The 19,511-nt window shown below is 34.6% G+C and overlaps 1 protein-coding gene across 1 annotated transcript; it reads left to right on the top strand.

The window, feature by feature from the left end:
• Positions 1–3,703: 3,703 nt before the first annotated feature.
• On the top strand, positions 3,704–16,400 carry LOC131944181 (uncharacterized). The gene is made up of 11 exons (XM_059304709.1): positions 3,704–3,761; positions 4,206–4,426; positions 4,640–4,732; positions 5,404–5,555; positions 6,212–6,410; positions 6,695–6,804; positions 10,759–10,917; positions 11,776–11,899; positions 12,061–12,166; positions 14,437–14,491; positions 16,253–16,400. The coding sequence occupies exons 1-11, from the start codon at positions 3,704–3,706 to the stop codon at positions 16,398–16,400; spliced, it is 1,425 nt and encodes a 474-aa protein (XP_059160692.1).
• The last annotated feature ends 3,111 nt before the right edge of the window (positions 16,401–19,511 follow it).

Here is a 19,511-nt window from a genome sequence, read left to right on the forward strand (position 1 = left end):
CCGGTATTTTAAGGGCTTCAAAATGTTGTCGTAGCTACATTAAAAACTAAAACCAATGGTCTCACTTCAACCAAGGGTCTCACTACAGCGAGTGGTCTCACTACAGCGAGTGGTCTCACTACAGCGAGTGGTCTCACTACAGCGAGTGGTCTCACTACAGCGAGTGGTCTCACTACAGCGAGTGGTCTCACTACAACCAAGGGTCTCACTACAGCGAGTGGTCTCACTACAACGGATGGTCTCACTACAGCGACCAAAAGGACCGTCAGATTAAATACAGACATATCAGATGGCTGCCAAAATAAATAATCCAAAATCCTAAAGGAAATGAATTTGTGAATCAAGTTATTTCTGAAGTAAAGAACATGTGTCCTGAACTTAAACTAGTTCACAGAAAACCAAGGCATAGCCAAAGCCAAGGTTCAGTAGAACGTGCCAACTAAGATGTTCAAAACATGATGATGACAAGGATGCAGACAAATGAATCAGCCGTAATGAAACCGTAATTTTCATCAAGGAATCCAATAATCGCCATACGAAACCTTGTTTGGGTGCAAAGCAAAAGTGGGACAGCACTTCAAATCTACCAAGAGATGCTCTCGATAATTTAGCTACCGAGGAAGATCTTGAGAATATTGAACAAGAAATGGAGGTTGCCATAAACGCAACGACATCCTCAGCTAACACATCTGCTGCCGTGGCGCGATGTCCAGACTAGTTGCGTGACAATAATAAGGCCAACAGACTTGGTATAGTTTGTGAAATTATTGTAGTGCAGCCCATTCTTGTGGTTCCTGTGGCAACGATGTCCATGCAATATACGGAATAGCCAATGAAGCAGACTAAGGGTACGGAGAATATATCTCAATAAACAAGAAACCATGGACAACAGGTCAGCAGCTCATACTAGCTTGCAAACTCAAGGTGCTAAGATGCTAACAAAATTTAAACAAGCTGAAGTTGGACATACTGGTCGCATCCATATTCCAAATGTTGACTGAGGTCGCGGTGATCCTCGAAGCGTCATTGCAGTTGGCATGAGCTTCGAGGGCGCTTTCTACAAGCTAGGAACGGAACATGGTGTAGTTAAACAACTATAAGCTAGAAGTGAGTTTTCGATTCTTCGCGAAAAACTGCTCTCATTGTCGCCCGTTTGCACTGAGGTAAATCACTACGGACTATCGCATCTTCACAATCACTGACCGGCGGCCAAGGCTACATTTGCTGCAATTGCACAATCTAGTGCACAACAAATCGCTGCAATCGTAAAAATAACAATGTAATTTTAAATAACAATCAACTATAATAAGACTTAATTTTTATGATCGTTACGGTATAAAAAAAACAATCTGCTCATGATCTTCTAATTCGGACTTCGACCGGTCATCCCTCGCCAGATGATCTTCTAATTCGGACTTTGTCCCTAGCCAGATGATCTTCTAATTCGGACTGGCCGGTCCACCATGGCCAGTCCGCGGATTGGGTGGCAAAATGCCGAAATGAAGTAAAGTTTCGGACTTTGGCCGATCAATGAGGGGCTATATTGACCAATGCACGCTTTGGCCGACTTCGGGCTTTGACCGTAACACACACACACACACATATATATATATATATATATATATATATATATATATATATACACTTCCCCCCCCCCCCACTCAACCGGACTGGCGGACATTTCAAGGTAGCGTGCCCTCATTGCCAAGGGTCAATTTTATGTCATGGAAAGTTTTGGAATGATTACAATGTACGTGATTACAGAGACACTTCTCCCACAGTCGTTTCTATTTCTGTCCATGGGTGGCTACAGTGTGAACTTTTGACTCCGCAGCACACTAAACTAAGCAGTGAAGAGAAACCTAGTTTGCACACCTTATTTTAATCTAGTTCTTATGCCATTTTATTTTTTCCCTTTGATTATTATATATGCAATTGATGTTCATTGTTCATGTCTTTGATGCTATGTAAAATCTATCAAATATATTATTATTAGTGATTTAAATGTTTAAAACAATTGAATTAATAAAAATAAAAAAAATCTACCCCCTCCTCTCTCCCCCTCCATCCACTTTACCCCCAGACATGATAACCCCACAATCCCTTTAACTGTTCCAACGACCCCACCACCCACCGCAACATCAATATCCAGAACTTATTTAAAGTTCTAAATCTTGTTTCTTTCCCCTCATCTTTCACACTGCAACCTTTTGAAAACTCAACGCGACCACTACAACACCCTTTCAACTAGTCAACTTAAGTTGTTTCCCTACATAGAAAATGCTTCACTGTCCCATTGACCCTCTCTGAAAAATTTCCTTTCCTCTCCCCACCCAGACTTCTGACACTTTCATTTGACCTTCACCCCTTTTACTGTCATCCTTTGCAATTTTTTTATAATCAAATACATGACATCATGTAAATATTGATTATGTACATTTGCAAAACCTTTCGTTTTCATTTGGTGTTCAAAATTATGTTAAAAAATTTGATGTTGATGTACTTGTTTTAATTGCAAATAAAAGTATTTAAGAAAAAAAAAAAAAAAAAAAGCGTTACCATTACCCCCAAGTTGACAGTCTCGGCATTAACTTCGTTGACACTTTTACATTACAGGATTTGATAGTGTTGGAATGTTAGAAGTAGTGTGACTATTAAAATTCAGTTATTTGAAAATTTGTATCATGTTAAAATTAGTTGTAGATTCAAAAGTTACTGATAATTTTAGTCAGATATTGAATACAGGACTTTAAATAGCTATGCAGAGTATTAAAAAGAACTTTTAGAAAACTGCATTTATTCAGTTCGTGAATGAAAAAAATATTTTCTAGCCACTGAAATAATGGATGATGAAAGTAGGGTACCTGTTAATGTATTAAATATGTAAGCTTATGCTAACTTATCATGACACATAATATAGAATTTTTCTCCGTGTAATATAACTAGATTTAAATACATGTTCTTTTAAGTGTAAGTAATCATAGTAATCAGAGGCGTATTGAGGCGGGGGCGGGGGTGCGGACAGCACCGGGTGACACCATTTAAGAGGGGGGTGATACCATGGCGAAGGGTTGTAAAATATATGCTTTTTGTTAGTTCAATTAAGGATTAATTAGATTTAATCCACCTATATTAATAACTGACTGTATATAGAAACATCTTAACTATTAAATGTGCACACTTTAAAACTATCACCCGAGGATGTGGTTGGGGGGGGGGGGGGGGGGAGGAGGGAAGTGTAATACTAAATACACAATTTACAGAGGAAAAATTATTTTATTGAGTGTTTGGGATAACTAATAAGTCAGTCAACGACTGGGAAAGTGGTGTCACCAAAATCTAATAATTTACGATGAAAACGATGCTTTTTCCACATTAGTTAATCGGTGGATTGATATAATGCGCGCACAAATTGACCCATGCCTTTTGGACAATTGGGAGTGGGTGACACAAATTGCAACTTTATATATATATAGGCCTATGTAGACCTGATATATATATATATATATATATATATATATATATATATATATATATATATATATATATATATATATATATAGTATTGATAGTATTGTATTGAATTATAATTATTATATTAATATAGTAGATTTATGTATGTTTTCATTCATTAATGTAATTAATTACTAGCCGTGTCTCGTAAATAAACAACACTTAATGTAACATTAATTGTATTTCAGCCATGGGTTTTGTTTACCTAATATTACTATTAGGTATTGAACTGTTTTCAATTGCTAAGGGTAAGTGTTTATTTCTTCTTCTTCTAAATCCCGTTCGTGCACAAGACACATGGGGCAAATGACGTGGAGTTCATCTGATTCATTGACCTCGACATTTGAAGGGATAGTGAGGTCAGCACTTTTCCCAGTGTGTTTATTTAAAAAAATATATATAATTCAAATTAACTATATTCATTTGTAATTGAGGGTTAGGTTTTCGTTTTTCAGGATGTAACAGTTATGAAACTATGTAAATTGATTGGCTTAAGGGTTAAGCTTGATTTTTAAAGCAAAGTCTAGCCAATATTGGTTTGGCTTTGTTTTGTGTTTTAATATTTATAAAGGTTTTAAAAGAAAACACACATAATTAATGTAAAATGTTTGGTTTCTTAAATGTAAAACATAAAAATAATATTTTTAGTATGATTTAGGTTGTTTAGACATTTAATTTTTTTTTTTACACAGCAAACAAAAACTGCCAAGACAAAAAAGCTGTAATTACATTGAATAAAGATGTTCTAAAGTGTAGCATTGAAGGGTTTGAATATGTTCACAACATGATGGTGGAGTATCGCCTGTATGCAGAGGAAGAACCTCAACATCTAGCTGCTATTTCATACACGAACGCAGTCGAGAATGCACGATTCTCCACAGAGCACCTGAAGGAAGGATTGTCAGAGAAGAAGGTAGTTTACCACTTTTTAGAATGTACTTAAAACAAAAATTTCCTGTCTAAAATACAATGTTTTAAGTACACCAATGTTGTTTCATGTGTAATAATTGATAAGTAGACATAGTATAGACCAAAATAGTAATATGGTGTTTGAAGTTTCAACAGTAACACAAATAAAAACAAAGACCAAATGCTGAGAATCAGTGTGTGTAATATTTATTAACAGGTGTACTGCAGTTACCACTACAAACCTACAAATACTCTGATGCCCACATGTAACGAGGTCCGGAGCAATAACAGTATTAATTTTGGATTTATCGTAAGTTATTAAGAGTTTTATTTTTGCAGTATATTTTGTTCTTTTTTTACATTGTATTTCATTAAAAGAAAAATATGCCCTAATACATTTTAGATAGTTTTTAAAGACAATCAAATTAAAGAGCAAACTATTTATGCTTTGAGGTATAAGATTTCTTATAAAAAACAATAACAAATTTGAAATAATAACATCAAAGACAGGCTATGATTAATGGGTAGAGCATATGACTACCAATCCAAAAATCTCAGGTTTGATTCCCTTACTCAAATCCAAAATCAATAGAATGCTTATTGGGTCCACCAAGTTCTAATTAGTAACTGACTCAAGTTAAGCAAAGTAAAAGCAGCCAGGCATAGAACTAACAACACTGTAACGTATTATGATAATATCACATAAGCAGGTGAATCCTAATATCTCAGATCTGAGAGAGAAACTTCCTTTTTCTTAATATTTTAAAGCAGCTAAACTCTCTGTAGATTGTAATAAATAGTACAAAATAAGTTACTTAAAATGTACATTTTTTAAAACAATGAAAGTTCTATTAAAAATTATTGCATTTTTAGAACTCTTTTGTTTCTTTAGTTACAAAAATCTCAGTAGATTTAAAAAAAAAATTATAATAATGTGAACATTCAATAAGTTTTACTAATGGAAGCCATGAATCTTGTCAGTGTCCCATGATCCCACCTGAATCTGAAGTGAACCAGTTTCAAGAGCTAACCTTGAAATTAAACAACCCTCCTGATTTGTACTGCATACGGAATCAAACTTCCTGTCCTATAACAGCACGCATAGAGTTTTTCAATAATACTAAACTCTGCCGGTAAGTAGCGTCATCATAGATATAAATAATACTCTAATCGAGATTCTCTCTCTTTCCTATAATTTTACAATTTTCCCAGTCTACTCATTCCCCAGTACTAAACAACCCTGTCTGTCCTGTATAAAAACTGTTTAATGCACACCTCTGTTAACACACAACACAAAATGATAACTTGCATTTCAATGTAATTTATGTTAGTAACTTAGTTGGTGAAGTTTATCTAAGTTGTAAAAGCTCATGTGACCTGAACACTGTTAAGGTTTTAAAAAATTAAAAAACAAGTTTTCGTAAATTAAACTACATTTTTACTCTTTTTGTGTGTGTGCTGAAAAGGAACTTTTCTCTGGCCTAAAAGTATAAGTTGATCTTTAATCCAAACTAAAATACTTACTCTAATTCCAATCAAAATTAATCCTTTAACTTAAATCATTTTACTGGTTAGCATATTACTCTTGGCAGGATTTATCAAAACATAACGTTAGATTTTATAGGAAGTCTTTCTGCTTTAAAAGCATAAAACTGCAGACATGATGGCAGCGATTAATTTACACTTCCCTAGAAATCCCATCAAACAAAATACTTGAATTAAAAAAATAATATACTTATTTGTTTTTCTATTTCTTAAACTTTCTCTCACGTAATAATTGTGTATACAGCAGTAGAACACCACAAAGGACGTCAACATCAGCCCTTATGGTATATGACAGCTGTACCAATGAGTTTACTGCTGATAATTGGAAGTCAGGGGTAGTGTTCAAAGTTTTAAAGAACACAAATTTCTTTATAAGCAACAATATTGGTAAAGACCAAGCTGTTTTTCTGGATTTTTATTATGATGCTGAAAAAAAGCATAAGGTGAGTTTGTAATTATTAGCAATTTTTTAACAATTTTAATTAAAATTTAATCAGAAGGTGATTTTTTTTTATTATAGATTGGGAAAAATGATGGTTTGTTATTTTGATACATATATTCCCTTTATATTCTCATTCTTTAACTGTAAACAATTGGTGAAAAAAACATGCTTGATCTGCAGCTCACATATATAACATGTGGCTAGAATTTTGCTATGCCATCTATTACACTAAAAAAACAATACATACACTAAAGTGGTGTCCATTACATTTATCTCCTTTTTCAGCACATTAACTGTATAAAACCAACCATAATAAATCTAAAACCAGTTGAAGAGGAAATGAGTAAATGTGAATCTGTAGCGGATCCACATATCAAAACTTTTGACAAAACAATGTAAGTTAAATTTTGACCAAAAGTAGTTTTTAAACACTTGTTTTATTATTCCTTTATATTTGGTGTTAAATAAAATTATAAAAAAGCCTATAGTGCTAGTTTATTACAAGCTTTTATTTAATTTGCAACGTCTGTTTGTGGGATGTGTCAAAGCTTAATTTTGACCCTATTCTGGAACCGCCATTTAGTTCAAACTTTCCATATACCTTCTTCTTAAAGGATAATGCGAGAATACCTAATTTTTAACCTAATTAGATAGACAATTAGTAATTAAAATGTAATGTTGGTGTGAATTTCCAGCTTTCACACATGTAAGACAAAAAAGGCTCGAATGACAGTCATATAGCTATTATGTTCTGATTCAGAGGTCGGAGACTTCTATAGTCCTAAATAAACCGCTATTTATTTAGTTGGGTCTTCTGATGACGATGGCGGATCTTGCCCCTTAGTGTTGTGTGTGTGTGTGTGTATGTGTGTGTGTGGTATATATATCAGGGACCCCATAAAAAGTTTCAGCCCGGGGCCCCTCACAAGCTTAATCCACCCCTGTTGGTCTCTCATGAAATCTTACATATTTGAGCTGCCAATGCTTTTCTTTAAAAAAAGCACATTCGTTTTATTATTTTATTTTTAGTCCATTTAAAGGCTTGTTATTTTAAAGGTTTTTATATTTGTATTTTTGCTGATACATCTTATGGAGGTCATGGTTACAGTTAAGAGTCGGGTTTATGATTTGTTTTAGATTCAGAGGTAAAGGTATAATCAGGGTCAGAGTTAGCTTTATGGTCGAGTTTAGGATTATGATGGCAAGAGGCAGGAAGGTTATAATTCCCCCCCCCCTCCCCCACTCCCATACAATCACTCCAGATGGACCACATAATGGAAGGCAACATTTATTGTTTCTGACCTCCAATATTTCAGGTTTACATACCTCCTAACAGGGGAGTATAGAATGTATGAGCATAAATTCCTAAACACTAAGGTTAGTTATCAACGTTCTTTTTATTAATTTAACAGTATTTTTTATTACTTAGCTGTGGTATCATTTAAAACTAAGATCTCTCTACAGCTAATAGTCTCACTACAACCACTTAAACCAAAGGTCTCACTACAACCTTACAAAAATCTATGGCTATAGTATAAAGAATATTTAAGATGTATTTAAGTTGAGTTCAGTTCAGATTGAAAGTGTTTTGGTCTGCCATGGAACCATGCTGCCAACTCTCTTCATGTTTACTCTAAATTGTAAATTCAAGGAAGCCATTTTTTGTCTGTATTACTGACCATGTGTGTGTGTGTGTGCGTGTGTGTTTGGGTTTATTTGTGTGTTTGTGTGACACACCTATTTGGTAGTTTAAATTTTAATAGTCCATTGGTGGTCAGTTAGTTCGCTTTGCGGTCAGAGATCCATTGGTGGTCAGTTAGTACCCTTTGCGGTCAGAGGTCAAGCCTGGCATTGTCCTCCGGGCATAGGCTATGAATGTGGATGGTTAGGAATGCTATATTTTTGTAGAGCTAATTGGTCATGGTGTTAATACTTCTGACCTGATGCACAGCAGACGAGGTTATTCAGTGAGTGGTGGGCTCGGATACCATTATACTTAAATGACTTACTTTTCTAAGCATATAATCTGTTCCTGTGTCTACCTTTGGCATTGAAACAATACTATATGTCAATATTGCTATCGGATAATATCTTATTATTATTCGCAATTGTAGCTATTTGCCGGAATGTAATCATATTATGTTGGTTGAGTCAGGACCTGCCTTTTTTGTCTAAGGATTGGAGTGAGTAATAAAGTGTGATTTTTACTGGTGTGTATGGTCTGGTGTGAGAGTGCAGATAAGGATCAATAGCTGGGGAAACAACCCATCTTGGAGAGAAAACTCTGAAGTAAAATAGGAGTAGAGCCCCTTAGATGATAGGATTACCCTATGGTTTCATTTCAGCAGCTTCTGCGACACAGCTCACGCCAATTTGTATAGGTAACAGTAGCGTAGCGAGGGGGGGGGGAGGGGGCGGGGGGGGGGGGGACATATGTCCCCGGACGCCGACCTTAGGGGGCGCCAAAATGGGATGGAAAAATAAATTGAAAGGTTGAGGGGGGTGCAAATCGAAAGTTTGAAGGGGGGGGGGGGTGTGACCTACTTAGGTATTGTAGTTTTTTAGTTTGACTTTTATTACTCAACCATGAGTGACTGGTGGTGCAACCACAGGTATTTTTCCATAGTTTTAAAAAGACATATACCCAGTACTTTTCCATCTCGAGAAGAGGTGCAATACTTTTATACTTTCGATTGGTTGATTCGGACATCGGAGATGTCCCAACCAATAGTCTCTTGTTTTGAAGGTGACCTCCCATGAGACCTCAGGTGTCAAATAGTCTGCGCACAGGTTTCTGCGAGCAGCCGACCGCAGCAGTCCATAGCAGCAAGTCAGACCAGACCTCTTTGAGAGAGAAAGCCTTGAGTGTCGCTATTTTGTAGCCTATAGTTTTTAAGCAGTTTTTTCCTTATTACTTGTGGTTTTAAGTAATATTTTGTGCTTTAAGTAGTGTCGTATAAGCTGTGGTGATTTTCCTAAGTGCCATATCCTGTGATAGTGTAACAGTGTTTTTTCTTCAACTTGTAAGTTGGGTTTTTGTTATTCTACTCATCCATTTTATTCTGTATAAAGCTAGAGTCTTATCTTGAATTTGTACACATTAAAAGTTATATATGGATTAAATGTGTTGTTGGTATCAGGAGTTCATCGAGTGTATCCCCTAGACGTTAAGTACGTGTCCTCGTTAACTGTTGTGCCAGCTATCTTTTATAGGGCTTTAAGCTATCTGTGTATAACCATCTAAACGAACCCGGGTACGTTCGCCAACTCTGTGGCTGATAGAGTGGTGTTTCGTAATAGGGGTACAAATCGAAAGTTTGAGGGGTGTGTGCAAATCAAAATCTTGAGGGGGGGGGGGGTGCAAATCAAAAAGTGTGTCCCCGGGCGCAGGGAAGGGTCGCTACGCCTCTGATAGGTAAGGACCATCAGCTGTGTGGAGAGAGGCAAGGGAGGGGGGTATCTGATACATAAGCACCATCTAGCTTTTCTGAACTTACTGCTCAGGACATACACTCTGATTCTCTAGACACAATTATCCAATTATCTACGACCATGGAGCTATTTATCTCTAGTTTATGGTCAACTACACGAATGTACAGAATTTAAAACTTGCTCAATAACAGCACACCCTTATTTGTTCCTTTGTTTCTCACCACAACTGTTAAAAAAATTACTACAGGTTCGAACAAAACATATACAATGTGTCATTGGAGAAATCAGAACGGAATCAGTTCCTGTTTTTTGGGGACTATTTCAGTACAAGGCCAGACGGATCGTATTTGTTCAAGTTGGCTGCAATCAAGCAGTCAGCATTCAAATTATGGACCAAGTTATTGTATTTATGTAAGTGAAAATTAACAAAAAACTTTTTAAAATGAACCTATTATTACAGGTCAATTAGTATTTATACTTATATATAGGCTTTAGAAGGGACTGTGATAATTTAAAAGTATAAGGTAATATGCAACTAAACTTTCATAAATTTATTCTAAATATTAACATAGTACTCAATACCTCCTGCTCTATTCCTTTAATTTGGGAGGTGGAAGAGGATGTTACTACATATGTCGGAGTTTATGGTAGAGGAAGGTTTTCTGTTATTTTGTATATTCTGTTGAAAATATAGGCACTCTAGTTCTTAATGTTAGTAAGCAAGGGTGCAGCAAAGAAGTGTTTCCAGGGCCATTCGCGGCTGTCACAGATGTGTGTTACGGGAAACTAAGATCAGAATTGGGAGTAGATAAAAGAATGAGATAAGCTTGTCGTCTATTTCTGTGGAACGGAAGTTCGTACCTTTAAAAGTCAGTTTATCACATGGAATTGCAGCTTTGGATGCATTTATTGACCAGGTTACTATTGGAGAGCTTTTATTCCAGAGGAGGCTCAAGACACACTGAAAAAGTTGCCGAAAACATCTCAGAAATGTCCATTTACTGGAAGGTGGTCGAAAATGTGAACGCTGAGGATATGGCAGAAGCAAAGGCATATTTAAGAATAAACAGATATGGGTAGTTAAAAATGAGACTCGACGGCTGGGGACAGCCACTCTTCTAGGAGAGACAACTCTAAAATCAAACAACTGCTGCCTTGTAGTTTGTTCTTGGTTGGACAAAAGCTATGGAAGCAAATCCAAAAAGAAAAGCAGGCTGAAATCGGAGTCAATGGCCTCAATGGCGAGTAACCAGTTGACACATATACTTAATTGTGCTGGAGGCCTGGTCGAGTCGGCAAAGCTCATGGTTGTTAAATTCGAAAAAGTCTCGAGTTCAAACCCTCTTGCAGATAAGGCTCGATCGCTTCCAACACTAAAAATTAAGAACGAAGAAGTAGATGCCTTAGATATTGAAATTGAGATGGCAGGACTAAGAACATAGAATTATGGAGGAACGCTAGGCAGGAGCCTATAGGTGTGCAAATAAGAAGAAGAAAGTGGCGCTGGGTGGGTCACACACTACGAAATGCTCACCCAAATGTTTCATGCCAAGCGCTTGAGTGGAACCCCCAGGGAAAGCGGAAGAGAAGGCGCCCAAGACAGACCTTCTTGAAGAACTGAAGCCAACAGGGATGTCTTGGGAGATGGCAAGATTAATAGCCGGGGATCGAAAGAAATGGAAGGAAATGGTGGAGGTCTTATGTTCCATAAGGAGCAAAGAGGACTAAGTCAAGAAGAAAGAAGAAAATCGTACGAAAAATGGATTAATTTGCTTACTTTACTATTGATAGTATCAGATTTATAAAAATCTTTAATGCTGAGTTAACAATTATCGCTTTTTCTAGGCATAAAACGTTATTACTAGATGTTAGTTTGCTTTAAAATTGTTGTTTTTAGGATCATTTTATTGTAACTTATATTTTGTTTATTGCAGTGCAAATGATGGAATACTTGAAGAAGAAGATTACATAGGCAAATTGTTGGTGCCACGAGATGATTTCAGAAAAAAATTAATAAAGGGTACCAGAATTACTAAATTAAATGAAAAAGAGTATGAGGTAATGACTAGACTTATTTTGTATACTAATACGATTTTTAGAAACAAAGATATTATTATATTTTTCTTTAAAAAACCCTTTAGCTATCAAAAGGCTACTTTAGCTAATTGCACACTAAAATCAATAGGTTTGTTTCTATATTTTCTATTTATATTTTATAGGTGCTCTTGCCTAATGGTGACTCTGTTAAAGTAAAGCTGGAAGACACAGGATTTTCACTAACAGTATCTATCTCGTCTTTACCATCAAACTATAAGCAAGTTAAAGGTAAGCTTCAAGTTTTTCAAAAATGTATTTTTAAAAAATAACTTATGCTTTGAAATTTTAACCAACACTTACGTAGTTTTACACAGTTTAATTAGAGTTCCTTATTTTATGTAGTAACTTCTTACTCTCATTCTGTAGTGTTTCATTGCTTACCTGTACTGTATCAATTTTTTCCAAATATAAACAAGTACATCAACATATATGTGTGTCTGCGTTAGTTTGTAACTTAATTCAAATATTTACAAAAATTTTCATTACAAAAAAAAGTAATTAATAAAAGCTGAGTCATGATTTGGGTCAATTCTTATCCTATATATGTATATAAAAGCCCATATGCGCACTTCTCTCTCTGTCCGCAAAATATTTTCCAAGCCTATGATATCAGAACCTTAAACAATACATGGAGATCTTAAAAAACTTATGTTAAACATAATATGTTGAATGTACTAAACTTTATTTAAAGACGGAAATGAAAATAAAGGCATATTTGAATGTAGAAACACATCTTTAATTATGCATCCAAATAAGTATGTCTGATTGTGGTAAGAACACCATAGCGAGCATATAAGTAGCACAAAAACTATCAATAGCAAAAAAAAGACCTCACATGAAACAAAAAGAAAAATATCATTATGAAACAATATCAATAAAAAGTTTAAACTGCGGAAACTACACGACACTAACGGCGTCATTGAATGTAGGATAAAAGATATACTTAAAATGTCAAAAATGAAAAACAATACTAACGACGTCATCACTTCCCACATCTTCCAAAATCTTAATTGGAAAAAATGAACTATTTCATTTAAGTTTGTATCTTTAAGATATATGCTATGAAATTTAAACAATTTTTAATAATGTATATAATTTTGTTTTTAATTTTTTTGCTAATAGGTATAGGCAGCCTATAATATTTTATGTGTCAGATTTTTAGCTATTTAGTTATTTTTTTGCTGTGTCACTAATATTGTTCAACGCGTATTGAAGAATTTTGCACTTTGACAAGTAACTTTTTTATAAAACATAATTCTCAACTCCTATAACATTATAACATAAACCGGCAGTGATATCCCCTAAACTTTCTCGAATATTCTTATATAAAACAACAGGGGATGGCAACTCGAGATATAGACATGATTTTTAATCCATTTTTAATTACTTAAACTTTTAAAAATATAATAGAATCTCTTAGAAAAAAGAATGCAGCATTGCGTAAAAACTATAAGTTTTTAATACAAAATAGGATAGTTTTTATAAATGTGTTAAGGGGTCGGCGTGGTCGAGTCGGTAAAGCTCATGGTTGCTAAACCAAAAAGTCTTGAGGCTTGTTAGCTGGAGACAGCCACTCTTCTAGGAGAGACAACTCCAAAATCAAACAACTGCTGCCTTGTAGTTTGTTCTTGGTTGGACAAATCCAAAAAGAAAAGCAGGCTGAAATCGGAGTCAATAGCCTTAATGGCGCATAACCAGTTGACTCATATTCTTAATTGTGTTGAAGGGGGATCCCTTCCAACACTAAAATTAAGAACGAAGAAGAAGAAGAAAGATAAATGTGTTATTTGACTTAGTAGGATTGTGGTATTTACAGAAGGGGTGGATGGGATTTCGCGTGTGACTCTGTGATTAAACACGATTGGAGATGTACATGGTGAGAGATCGGTGTATGTGGCGTAGTGCATCCTATATAATAACTGACTAACATCGTAAGTCAGTCTTTATAAAACTCGAAATTAATAATCAAGAATAATCTTTTCTTCATAAAGTATGTTATTTCATTTTTTTTCACTCAATTGTGTTTCCATGAAATTGTATCTTTAGGACAACACATTTATGAAGCAAACGGGGTTGTTTACAAAGTAGTTTGGTTTTTAAATATCAAACTGCATTATGTGCATTAAAACTTACATTCTTAAAATAAAATTTATTAATTTTTTGCAAAAAACCAAACTGAGATGAATACAAATTATTTTGATTATTAAATATCAAACCTTTTTATGCACATTAAAACTTTAACTTTAAAACATACAAAAAAACAAACTTTCTAGATTATAATTCAACAGTTTCTTTGTCTTTGTAGTGAATAATAAAATAGTTTCATTGTTATACCGATTTTTCTATCAATTAGAAACTGACATTGAAAAAACTTAAAATTTTAACAATCAAGATTTGACAATACTACTTGGTATTAAAAAGTCAAAGATTCCATATTGCAATAATTAAAATACTTATTTCATATGCCTTATAAAAATGGGTTTCCTGTGCATTTTCAGGGTTCTGTGCCATTAAAAAGAATGAGAATGCCCAAGATGCCATGAAGACTTTCTTGTAAGTTTTCCATAAAATTAAAATTATCCCCATATGGTTCCATGACAAATGATCTCAGGACAAATGATCTCAGACAAAATATCTCAGAAAAAATATCTCACGGACAAATGATCTCAGGACAAATGATCTCAGGACAAATGATCTCAAGGACAAATGATCTCACGGACAAAAGATACCAGGACAAAATATATCAGGACAAATGATATCATGGACAAATTATCTCAGACAAAATATCTCAGACAAAATATCTCACATCGAAATTTTAATAGTATTTACGATGACTTTAGTTGAACTTTTTTTATTGACTGTTAATATGGTTTTGTTTACTTTTTTACGTATAATAATTGTGAATAAAATGAATTAGTGAAACCTAACAAACCATCAAAAGGTGTAATAAGCAATTATAGTAGAATTTGATTTGAAAAAGTAAAAATTAAAACAAACTTACTCTTTTAGCCTGAAAGGTATAATAAATGATAATGTATAAAACAAATAAAGTAACGGTAGCTATAGAACATTAATGTTCATATCACGCGAAATATCTTTCAAAAATGTGAATGGGTCTTAAGGTTCGTAACGTTAAACTATTGTTTTTATTACATTATCAACACAAACATAACGTGTAAGTTTCTTTTCTCGTAGGTACATCGTTATGATCACACCTCTCCAATTCTAGGTGATCATCTATTGTGTGAACTCTTGCTCGACATGTCCTAATTTCACATTTCTAAATCTCTTTGCCTGCGTATGGCAAATATAAAATCACCAGAAACTAATGTCCTAATAACTTTCTGCGAGGTAACGAAAGAGACCATAGCAAAGCAATCACCATTAATACTGCTTTGTTACGACATACTCAGCTCCGCGATGACCGCTGTCGATTAAATAAGCATTAGTCACCTGATCACTAAGGTGTGACCGACGCATTACAATGGACTTTATATGCTAGTCGTATTGTCCATGGAGGGCGGATGTCATTCCATTAAGGAAAGCGGGCTGCCACCTTGATACGAAGGTGTGTCTTAATTGTTATTCCATCCCCTTTGATCTAGTTTCGTCCACCTGACGTGGTAGGATTGTCTGACGCTTGTCAAGCACACCTACGCTGTCTTTCGAAATTATTTCTTTAATCTTGGTATACTACATTACTAATACTAACCTTAAAATGTTTAGTGCAATATGACAAATTTATATGGCAAACATTTCTTACAATTATTATATAGGCCTATAAATAATATTAAACATAGTAAACAGAACCATAAGACAGTCAATACAAAAAAATTCAGATCAACTAAAATTATACAATACACTATTACAATTTAGGTGTGAGATATTTTGTCTGAGATATTTTGTCTGAGATCTATTGTCCGTGGTATCATTTGTCTTGATATATTTTGTCCTGGTATCTTTTGTCCGTGAGATCATTTGTCCTTGAGATCATTTGTCCTGAGATCATTTGTCTTGAGATCATTTGTCCGTGAGATATTTTGTCTGAGATATTTTGTCTGAGATAATTTGTCCTGAGATCATTTGTCCTGTCACCCCCCATATTGATATAAATGGCTGTGCTATCTTGTGCATGAATAATTACTTTAATTCGGACTGAGAAATATTGTTGAACGTATATTATACATCCCTTTATAAGTTAGTTTAAGCTTGAAGAGAACTACGAGGTTTACTTGCTTGCCAAATAAGCTCTTTCGTATTGACTGTTCAGATTTTTAAAAATATTACCATACATTTTTCATATATATGTTACAGGATAGAAGAGAAAGACTCTAACTTTAAAGGAACAAAAGAATCGTCCACCAAGCAAAGCTCCACGCAGAATGTCTGTCTTTGTGAAAGTGGTAGAGAAACTTGCATGGAAACCCTCTCATATGTGGGTTGTAATGAAGCTGTAAATTAGAGTCTTAGAAATATAAAAAAAATCCTCATTTGTCTTTTAGTTTTCGTTTTTTTTTAAAATTTGTTTCGTTAAAGCTAAAGCATATGGATGGTTTATGCTTCTTGCTGTACATTGTTAGTTCATGACAATCAAAATGTAATCGGAAGGGCAGTTTGTTTCTTATTCTTCTTAGTTTTTTTTCCAGCAAACGGTTCAAGTAGATTCAAATAATAACAATATTAAAAAAAAGCCCAACAAATAACTTTTTTAAAAACTATAAGACAATCCTAATGCACTAGGGGTTATTCTATACCAGTATTTAGAGTTTTCGTATAAGGGTATGTTAGATGTTTAAAATTCTAGTGATTGTCTAAAAAGGATGCATATTAAAAGACATTTTTAATAGAATTCACTTTATTTAATAACGAACTGATAAAAATCAATACAGAATAATGTGTCTTATTAATTTTTAATTAAATAAGGTCAACTAATGCTTATTTGAAATACGCTAATTTCGATGGTCAGTGTATTAAAAAAAATGTATGTATGCACAAATCATGAACGTTATCATTGTTTTTAAAAAAATGAAATGCATAATATGCATAAACATTACAGTTTAAGCACTCTTGGAGCTCATAGCACTTCTATAATTTATTTTGAACTCCCATCCGTGACCAGGTCTAATGCACTTAGCTCTACCTGAATCTATGGGGCCGGTTAATTGACTGCTAACCAGAAAGTCTCCAGTTCATAGCACGTCCCTGAGTCCAACCAGCTCGAATGGGTACCTGACACATATTTAAAAAGTAAGAGACTCTCAACACCATTCCGGTAAATGCCTAGGTCACATAAATAGGTTCACTCTACTTCATCTGCCGCATGGATCGCTAGATCCGAAAGGGTAACTTTAACTCACTGTATTTATGTGTGGTCAGTGAAAAATGAATGAACCTAACGTCAGGGGCGAAAGAGTTCGGACTTGTTGGTAAAACACTGTTTTTGACATGTTTTTGACATGTTTTTGACATGTTTTTGACATGTTTTTGACATGTTTTTGACACGCTTGTTGCATTTTTTTTTTACTCGAGACAGGTGTCTGTGCAATTACAGCTAAATTAACAGTGGTTAACTCATTACCTTAACTAGATCTAAAAAATAAACTAATCAACGAATGATAACGATATTCAAATGTAAAAAAAATTGAAGGAACCGCTTGCAAAACTTTTAACTTCATATTAGGCCTAAATGGCTTAATCATTACTCGACAACTATACCAAAAAAAAAACCGAACAAAATAAATCATATCAAAACATGACAACTAATCACCTCGTCACATTAAAACTAAAACTCACAAAGTTTACTTAACTATTGTATGCAGGGCCGAGGCACCATTTAGTGGGAGGTGACATCAAGACAAAAAAATTGCAAAATATATGAATAAATTTGCATATATATCAAATGAAAAATGACAGGATAAATGATCTCAGGACAAATGATCTCAGACAAAATATCTCAGACAAAATATCTCGCGGACAAATGATCTCAGGACAAATGATCTCAGGACAAATGATCTCAAGGACAAATGATCTCACGGACAAAAGATACCAGGACAAAATATATCAGGACAAATGATACCATGGTCAATTGATCTCAGACAAAATTTCTCAGACAAAATATTTCAAAGCAAAATTTTTTGCTAACCAGAAAGTCTCGATTTCGAATCCAGGTTTATTTATTGAAAAAAAAACAGCTGAGTTAGTTCCTTGCAGCAAGAACAACAAGACAAAAACAAATCCAAATATTTATACAATAATGCCCCTGTGTGATACACGCTTCGACAGGCTCTGCATGAATATAAGATGCCGTGGGAAGTTAGGTCACTGTCAAATAATTTGCCCGTAGAAAGAAATCAATTTTGCTTTGACTATTTAAGTAAAAACTTAACACGTTTGGATGACATACGTATTCGTTTTAGGCTAAGCTATTAGTTTTGAATAAATGATATAAAGAATTATTTTAAATCAAATGTAACCTGGAGTTATATTATATGAAAATCTTAATATAAGCACATGAAAATATTTAAAATTTATGTTTGAAGATTATATTCAGAGTGTTACTGCGAATAATGTAAAAAACATTATTTTAAAAATAATAAATGTATACATACGATTCATATGCATTTATGTTACTCTTGATTTCAATAAAACCCAACAGTAAGGTAACTCGTGATTAATTTTCATATTTGTATTCGTATGTATGTATTCAAATCGCTTAGTCCACGCTCCCCCATAATGAAGCTAAATATTATTTTCAAGTAGATTTGCTTTATCCATCAAGGGACACGCGTTATAAACAACGTCCCTAGGGGCAAACTGTGCAGTTAGTCTTAGGCCTATTCTAAATGTGGTGCCTAATTGCATACTAATTTTTCATACTAAGTTTATACTATCAAAGGGAGCGTATCACCCTGACGACGAAAAACGTACCCCACAATATCGCACAAATACTCCCGCATTGCAGAGGGAATTTTATCCCAGTGAAGACTGAGTTGGCTGGCTCATATCTGCCGCATGCCTGACGTCCGAATACCAAAGATATCCTGGGTTCTTACCAGCGGAACTGGACCCCAAGGGACGCCCATTTTAAATTAAAGAGGTGTGTATGAACAAATCCAAGGCAAGCAGACATAAATGAACACATGTGGGTGCAGCTGGTCCAAACCGAATATTGTGGAGACAGGTCATGTGGACCGACATCCTCAACGCCGAAGGAAAAAAAGGCCGAGTTAGCCTCTGGGAGAAGTTAAAGATGTGTACACGCTGTACCAACAAAATGATGTGCAATAACTGTAAAAATTCAAAGTAGAAAAAATTTCACTTCCGGTTATCGGAAATCGATCAAAAGTTGATACGCATCTACGATTTTGATATAATACTTATCTGTGAAATTTCATCAACCTAGCTGTAACTGTACTCAAGTTATCGTGTTTACAGACACAGACACACACACACACACACATACACACACACAGACATACGGACAAGATTGCAAAAGTATGTTTTTCCGACTCAGGGAGGTGTAAAACTTCGAGATTTGCAAAAATCTCGTTTTTTTTTGCATGATTACAAGACT

The sequence above is a fragment of the Physella acuta genome, unplaced genomic scaffold (assembly GCF_028476545.2).
Source record: "Physella acuta isolate Inbredline_101_S28 unplaced genomic scaffold, ASM2847654v3 ptg000484l, whole genome shotgun sequence".
NCBI classification, from domain to species: domain Eukaryota; kingdom Metazoa; phylum Mollusca; class Gastropoda; family Physidae; genus Physella; species Physella acuta.

Excerpts from the sequence above, each read along its gene's own strand:
- LOC131944181 (XM_059304709.1), top strand. The coding sequence starts at position 3,704 with ATGGGTTTTGTTTACCTAATATTACTATTAGGTATTGAACTGTTTTCA. Across the intron at positions 4,427-4,639 it reads AAGGATTGTCAGAGAAGAAG|GTGTACTGCAGTTACCACTA; the intron begins GTAGTTTACCAC and ends ATTTATTAACAG. Across the intron at positions 5,556-6,211 it reads AATAATACTAAACTCTGCCG|CAGTAGAACACCACAAAGGA; the intron begins GTAAGTAGCGTC and ends TTGTGTATACAG.